This window comes from Notolepis coatsorum (genome assembly GCF_963971535.1).
Source record: "Notolepis coatsorum genome assembly, chromosome: 3".
In the NCBI taxonomy this organism is placed as follows: Eukaryota; Metazoa; Chordata; class Actinopteri; order Aulopiformes; family Paralepididae; genus Notolepis; species Notolepis coatsorum.
In genome coordinates, this window is record NC_140167.1 from 198,797,414 (window position 1) to 198,805,882 (window position 8,469).

The window sequence follows — 8,469 nt, forward strand, 5'->3', positions numbered from 1 at the left end:
CAACACACGTTAACACATTCTGCGCCAGACCCGATGATAGTCAGGTTATCTCGCCAAACACTGAGCGCCAAAACCCGAGTATAGTCGGGTTATCGTTTTTTCTTTTATTCGATTTTAATATTCTATACAGTCTCACGGACCTCTGTGTATCATTGGGACTCATTCTGAGACCTCGAGATTGCAATGCCGGCCAAATCCTGCTAGGTGGCAGTATCGCCTACCCTTTGAAACCTTATTTCACACTGTGTGTTACATTTTATATGGTCCGGGCGGAGAATGGGACCCGGGCAAGTGAAAGGCTTCATTCAAGCTGCTTGGAACGCGTCCAGCACACTTGATGCATAGTTTGATGTCATTTCATGTCAGGGACCCGATGGACATCAATACTGGAAATCGCGATCAGACAATTGGAATATTCATTTTGGAATACCTCCTAGCAAAGGTAAGGACTATATGACCTCAAGCCTACTTTGATCCAACAATGATTTCACATCGATCATGTAGTATTCAAAACGTATGCCGTTGCTGACGATCAGAGCATCACAAAACGACCCCCCCCCTTTGATGCCTTCATGATGAAACATAATACCTATTATATACCTTTGATTTGGAAATAGTATCGTGTCCATGTGAGCAACGCGAACGACTTTCGCAAAATACACACAGCGCTCCATAACTCAGCTTCCAGGAATTAGCACGGATCACTCTGAAACTATACAATATATTCACCACGAGATAACACTCAAACGTATACATGAAAATATTAACTCTTTTTTACATGTTGGACGAGAGATAGTGACTGTCAAATGAGCCATAGTATTGTCTCCATAGCTATAATATAGAATATATATATAGTTCTGCAAACATCGTGAATATGACCATCTTTTTAAGCGTGGCCACAGGCAGCGCAGAGGGGGAAATAGCGTGGCGCTGAAAGTGTTAATGTCCCCATGGGCCGGACACGTCTTCTTTAACTCTTTCAGCGCCAGCCGCTTTAGCTATCCTTGTACTCACTGCGCCACCGCTGTAAGAGATAGGGATTTTCACTAAGCGTTGCGGTGTTTGCAGGGCTATATCTATATTCTATATTATAGCTATGGAGACAATACTATGGCTCATTTGACATTAACTATCCATCGTTCAACATGTGACTTTTTTTTGTGTATGTATACATTCGTGTGTTATACCCTGGTGAATATTGTATAGTTTCGGAGTGATCCTGGCTAATTCCTGGTAACTGTGCTATGGAGCAATATGTGAATTTTGCTAAAAGCGTTGGCGTTGCTCGCCTGGACACACTACTACTTCCAAATCAAAGGTATATAATAGGTATTATGTTTCATCAGGGCGGCTACGTGGCGTAGTGGGCAATGCGCTCGCCACGGAATCTGGAGACGCTGGGTTCGCCTGTTCGAGCCCAGCGCTCCACATTTGCTTTCAGTTTAGCTGGTCGTCCGTACTAATACACATTGGCCGTATTAGGGGGTGGGAAACTGATGGGTGGGGATCGAGCGTTGTGGACAGCGACTCCTACAGGTCGGTTGGTGCGCCTGCGCAATGGAATCAGGAAGTGTCGGGGGCAGCGTGAGCCTCCCACGCGTTACTCCTCGCCACTGAGAGATCAAGCTGCGCAGGTGAAAAGATGCGACTGCTGTTACCTCAAGTACCGGAGGGGACTTGTGCTATGTATGACTTAGTCCACATTGCAGCCGGCTTGTGGGAGGCAAGAAACAGCGTTCGTGACAGGGGAGGGTTGAATTGGATGATACGAAATTGGGATGGGAGAAAATATAGAAAATGGGAGAAAAAGTGGATAAAAAAAAAAGGTATTATGTTTCATCATGAATGCATGAAAGGGGGGGGGGTCGTTTTTTGATGCTTTGATCGTCAGCAACGGCATACGTTTTTGGAGTACGTTACATATGATTGTTGTGATCGATGTGAAATCATTGTTGGATCAAAGTAGGATTGATGTCATATAGTCCTTACCTTTACTAGGAGGTATCCCAAAAAGAATATTCCAATTGTCTGATTGCGATTTCCAGTATTGATGTCGATCGGGTCCCTGACATGAAGTGGCACAAGATATGCCTCAAATGTGCTGAATGCGTTTCGAAGTGCTCGGATGAAGCGATTTACTTGGCTTGATCTAAATTATCCGCCCGGACGAAATTAGATGTGACACACAGTGTGAAATAAGGTTTCAAAGGGTGGGCGATACTGCCACCTAGCAGGATGCGGCCGGTATTGCACTCTAGGGATCTCAGAATTATTTCCTATGGTAACACCAAGGTCTGTGACATTGCATAGAATAAAAAAATCAAATAAAAGAAAAAACGATGAAAACCCGACTATACTCGGGTATGGCGCTCAACCGCTGGCGAGATAACCCGTCTTTACTCGGGTCTGCCGCCCAATGAGTTAAACAAGTCAATAAATCAAGAACAAAAGTCCAAAAAATTTACAATAAATGAATGCAACACTCCCAGACATACCCCACGCGAAAGTAAGGAAAAACTCACTAAAACCTAGCAATAGGAAAAAATATCCCCTCTCAGGTCATCATGACACACTTGTACATCCAACACCCCCCCCCCCTTCACACACACACACACACACACACACACACACACACACACACACACACACACACACAGACACACACACACACACACACACACACACACACACACACACACACACACACACACACACACACACACACACACACACACACACACACACACACACACACACACAGCAGTCCTCATCACCTCTCCTGGTGAGTCAGAGTGACGTGTGTAGGGTGAGAGGGTGGAGGAAGATATACAGACCGTCGGTCACCTGTCGATGTTTAGGGCCAACCCCCCCCCCCCCCCAACCCCCCCTCCCCACACCGGACACCCCCCCCTCAGCTGAATATAGAACAGTCCGAGACTCATTAACTATCAATCCCAATGTGCCCATTTACCCAGTGTCTGTCTGTCTCTCCGACCGGCTCCACTGGCCACGGGGAGCGTCAATCACCTCCGACGGCCTCTGTGGGCGTGTCTGTCTGTCTGTCTCTCCGACCGGCTCCACTGGCCACGGGGAGCGTCAATCACCTCCGACGGCCTCTGTGGGCGTGTCTGTCTGTCTGTCTCTCCGACCGGCTCCACTGGCCACGGGGAGCATCAATCACCTCCGACGGTCTCTGCCAGCCGGACGGGGATCAGCGGTTTTTCCACACCATGACCGGAATGGTGACGGAGATCTTGGCCTTTATTTTGAGCACTTCTGGATGGGTGCTGATATCGTCCACCTTACCCACGGACTACTGGAAGGTGTCTTCTCTGGACGGCACGGTCATCACCACGGCCACCTTCTGGTCCAACCTGTGGAAGGCTTGTGTCACGGACTCCACCGGGGTCTCCAACTGCAAGGACTTCCCCTCCATGCTGGCGCTGGACGGTGCGGTGCGCTCGTTTGTCTTCCTGTTTTGTTTTTTATTTGGTTTGTTAACTCGTACTGTGAATATTGGGTGTGCGGGGGGGGGGGGGGGCTCGGGATATCTTGTGAATGACCCTTGACCCTCCTGAAAGAAACAATAATCTATAGTTTGTCCATATTCCTGGGTCACTGGTTCTCAAAAAGACGGGACCCCCCCAAATGACCTGGTACAATTTGCACACTGTGTTAACTTGACATCAAATGCTGGGAAATATAAAGAGAATGTCTTTGATGGTTTGGAGACACCTACGTTGAGGGTTAGGAGACACCTACGTTGAGGGTTAGGAGACACCTACATTGAGGGTTAGGAGACACCTATGTTGAGGGTTAGGAGACACCTACGTTGATGTAAGAAAGAAAGAGCGTGTCGTAAGGCGTACAGAAGTCGTACATTCTCATGTATAAACCACTGCACTGGGTCGTCCTCTGGTCACGGTTTCCTCTCCTCCACATTCCCTTCAGAGAATTAAATTCCAATTCCATTACTGTGGAGGAATTGGTCCTTGGCCGGGCTAATACATTTGTCAAGGCGTCAGCTGTCTGTGTTCTTAATTATACTGATAGATCACATGAAATAAAACATTCTATCAAGAAATACTGGCATATCCTCTCAAGTGATCCTAATGTAGGCCACTTATTTGATTCTCCACCAATAATTACTTACCGTAGAGGAAATAATTTGAAAGACAAACTTGTACATGCAGACTGTTTATTTGAAAGATCAAGCAGCATGCCATCTCTGCCTGATGGCAACCACAAGTGTGGACGATGTGCACAATGTAATTGTACCACTAGAAGTAAGACTTTCTCACACCCTCTTACAGGTAAAATCTATAAAATTCGTGGAGTTATAACATGCTCAACAACTGGGGTCATTTATCTAATAAAATGCAGCTGCTCCAAAACAGTTTGTAAACTGTTCCACTGAATCCCATTGATGATGGTTTAATGTTTCACAATGATTCGGTCATATTACTGTATATTAAATATGCTAAACTATATTGTGTTGTAAATATGACTGTTTGATGTTTCAAAAATGTTTTGTTCTGAGGTTGAATTATTGCATTTCTAACTCTGTCTCTCTTTTTGCTGCAGTACCCAGTGGGGCTGCAAGCTCAACCAATTGGTTTATTGACAGGAAGGCACAGGTGCTCCCTGTTATGCAATCAACCAAAACAGACCTTGGAATTGTATAAAATGAATGTGAGACCTCATTGTTTCATGCCACTGTCCTGATGAAGGCTGAATAGCCGAAACGTTGACGACAATAAAAGCAGAGAAAAAGTGAGTGCGGGAATTGTAAATTTTTTCATCTGATGACAATTAAGGGGAGCAATTCCCAGCACAACAATATATTTTTTGAGAGAGTGCATGTTGATTTTTCACTGTCGATGCAAGTCCTCTCTCCGGGATACAACTCATTTACTTGCAAATATGTCAATGTTTAGCCCAAGTTCTCGGCACTTGAAGCCCATAACTCAGATGGAGAGAGAGCCCGGGGGCTTCCAGCACGGCTGACTAGCTTCAGGGGTTAAACCACCAGGCTAATATTTGCCTCTAAATCACGTCTGAGTAGCGGCTCTTGTGCGCCAGCTGTCACCGCCCCAACATGGCCATCCTGGGGACAATAATGGTTATTGCTGCTGACAAATTGTCCTTTTGTGCTTTAAGTGTTTAAATGTGTCACCGTCGACACTGTTATTGACCTTGCGCAGGTAAGCAGCAGGTAGTGGAGACGTGGCGGTAGAGGACAGGCAAACAGGGAGTGTGAATCACATGTCCCAGCTAGTATACAGTGACCTCTGTCCGTCTTTTCAAAATACTCTCATTTAAAATGTTGCCCAATATATATATATATATATATATATAAAAGAAGAAAACTCGGATCATAAAATCATCCACAAAATGTGTACTTTAGTTTGTATATTGTATATTTTGTATGGTGTTCGGCCTTTATTCTTTTTTACTGTATGAAGCACAATCTCAGGGGCTCATACAGAACCAAGCATTTCCCTGTAATGTACCTTATATGTGACAAACACAAGGTGAACTTGAGCTCGGTCCTCCAGGGTACATCCAGGCCTGCAGGGGCCTAACTTGAGCTCGGTCCTCCAGGGTACATCCAGGCCTGCAGGGGCCTAACTTGAGCTCGGTCCTCCAGGGTACATCCAGGCCTGCAGGGGCCTAACTTGAGCTTGTTCCTCCAGGGTACATCCAGGCCTGCAGGGGCCTAACGTGAGCTTGTTCCTCCAGGGTACATCCAGGCCTGCAGGGGCCTAACGTGAGCTTGTTCCTCCAGGGTACATCCAGGCCTGCAGGGGCCTAATGTGAGCTTGTTCCTCCAGGGTACATCCAGGCCTGCAGGGGCCTAACGTGAGCTTGTTCCTCCAGGGTACATCCAGGCCTGCAGGGGCCTAACGTGAGCTTGTTCCTCCAGGGTACATCCAGGCCTGCAGGGGCCTAACTTGAGCTTGTTCCTCCAGGGTACATCCAGGCCTGCAGGGGCCTAACTTGAGCTTGTTCCTCCAGGGTACATCCAGGCCTGCAGGGGCCTGATGATCGCAGCCGTCAGCCTGGGCTTCTTCGGGTCCGTCTTCGCCCTGATAGGCATGAAGTGCACCAAGATCGGAGGATCTGACCGGAGCAAGGCCAGGATCGCCTGCGTCGCCGGAGGCAACTTCATTCTCAGTGGTGAGCATTACAGCCATCTTTTTGCTTAACCCTTTCACTACCACACTACAGAAGGTTAACCCTTTCACTACCACACTACAGAAGATTAACCTTTCACTACCACACTACATAGGGTTAACCCTTTCACTACCACACTACATAGGGTTAACCCTTTCACTACCACACTACATAAGGTTAACCCTTTCTCTACCACACTAAGTTAACCTTTGTCATGTCTCCTCCTCCTCAGGTCTCTGTTCTCTGTCGGCTTGCTCCCTCTATGCTCACCGGATAACATCAGAGTTTTTCGACCCCATGTTTGTGGCACAAAAGTGAGTGAGTATGAGGTGAGCTACTCTGGAACACCGGTCCAAGCAGAACACCAGTGACCCTCAGGCTCCCCGAGCCAGAACTCATCTGGACCAGACTGCCTTCTGTAGTCTGCTCAAAATGGTGAGTTCATATCGCAGCTTTTATCCAAAGCGCTTTACAATTTGTTCCTCACATTTGACCCGTTCACTCACACACTCACACGCCGACGGCGGAGGCGACCATGCGAGGTGCCGACCTGCAAGTCGTCTGGTAATCCGGTAATCCGGAGGTTCCAGGTTCGATTCCCGGTTCAGCGCGTGGAAGCTCCCGGTGAGCAGGTCGGCACGGTCGCCTCCGCCGTCGGCGTGTGAGTGGACGGGCAAAATGTGAGGAACCAATTGTAAAGCGCTTCGGATAAAAGTTGCTGTATCAATGCTGCCCGTGGTCTCTGCTGCTCTCTGCAGGTACGAGCTGGGAGTGGCGCTGTTCGTGGGCTGGGCCGGGTCCGTCCTGTGTGTCCTGGGAGGCGCGGCGCTCTGCTTCTCCATAGCAGAGACCTTCACCCAGAGGTCAGGCGAGTCAGACACTCATCTAAGCTCCACGCCGCAACTGCATTGGAGCCAATATGTGTGTGTTGTTGTCAGAGTTATATTAGTTTGAATTATTGTGGAACCTCTAGCATAGAACAATTATATTCATATTCTGTGGAATCCTCTCTACAGAATGATTTAAAGAGTTGTACAAATATCTTTCAGTTCAGGAAAATGTATAAAGAAAGAACAATTCGACTTTATGAAGTTGAGGAGTAATAGCTTTCCCTGTGACTGATGATTATTATGATAATTTCTTCTCATGGTAATGTAAGCATTGATTGTTAAATATGTGTAATTGACATACCATCTATTCCTATTTTTTTGCATCACCATGAACAGAACAAATAAAAACTAAATTAAATGAAATATACTAGAAAGGAAGTGTTGCAAATATTATGCCACATTTCAGCAATTCTGTGCAGTTATTGGCTTTCGGTTTGTGAAGATGAACCTCTCTCTCTGTATTTCTCTCTTTCTCCCCCCTATCTCCCTCCCTCCTCTCTCCCTCCTCCTCTCCCCACCTCCTCTCTCTCCTCTTCTCTCTCCCCCCTCCTCCTCTTCTCTCTCTCCCTCCTCCTCTCTCCCCCCCTGCTCCTCTCTCTCTCCCTCCTCCCCCCTCCTCTCTCTCCTCCTCTCTCTCTCCCCCCCATCTCCCTTCTCCTCCCCCCCTCCTCTCTCCCCCCTCCTCTCCCTCTCCCCCTCTTCTCTCTCTCCCCTTCTCTCTCAGCAACAGTCAGACAGGCTACATCTACAAAGGTACCGTCTCCCAGTCCCATATCGCCTCCTACCCAAGAGGACATGCCAGGTCTGCAGCCCCGAGGCCCCCCCCAGAGTACAACAGCTCATCCAGAACGCAGCACTTTGACAAGAATGCCTACGTGTGAGAGTTTGAGAAAACAAAGCCCTCCCGGACGTCCGTTGACCTTGGTTTGCATGTACTGTATAAAGCCTGTCTGAAGCAGCTGTGGTTGACGGCATAATTGACATGTATATTCTAAAGGACTGCCGTTTACTGTGGTATCTTAGGATCTTAGGTCGTCTCACACATTTGACAAGTCCTCGAAGTTACACTGAATTGTTAGCATTATGAGCACCATGTGCCATGTTTAAAAATGACATGTAAAACTAATTCTACTCAAAAGTATATATACGGAGAAACACCAGAAAAAAGAAAACAATCTTTACCATTTGGTTGATTTGTGTGTTTTATTATTTATTAGCCTTTCTTTTCTACTTTTTGACAATTGTTTATGACGATAAAGACTTGGGTCAAATTTGTTAAGACGTTTGTTTTTTGTCATTTTACTATTTGGTCATGTTTCTTTAACCTTTTCACTACCACACTACAGAAGGGTAACCCTTTCACTACCACACTACAGAAGGTTTACCTTTCACTACCACACTA

The 8,469-nt window shown here is 46.9% G+C and overlaps 1 protein-coding gene across 1 annotated transcript; it reads left to right on the plus strand.

Annotated features, from left to right (window-relative positions):
• Nucleotides 1-3,230: 3,230 nt before the first annotated feature.
• Nucleotides 3,231-7,948, plus strand: cldn10b (claudin 10b; the record flags this gene model as incomplete). Its single annotated transcript, XM_084309775.1, has 5 exons — nucleotides 3,231-3,450; nucleotides 6,019-6,180; nucleotides 6,410-6,491; nucleotides 6,936-7,040; nucleotides 7,792-7,948. The coding sequence occupies 5 exons, from the start codon at nucleotides 3,231-3,233 to the stop codon at nucleotides 7,946-7,948; spliced, it is 726 nt and encodes a 241-aa protein (XP_084165901.1).
• Nucleotides 7,949-8,469: the final 521 nt, after the last annotated feature.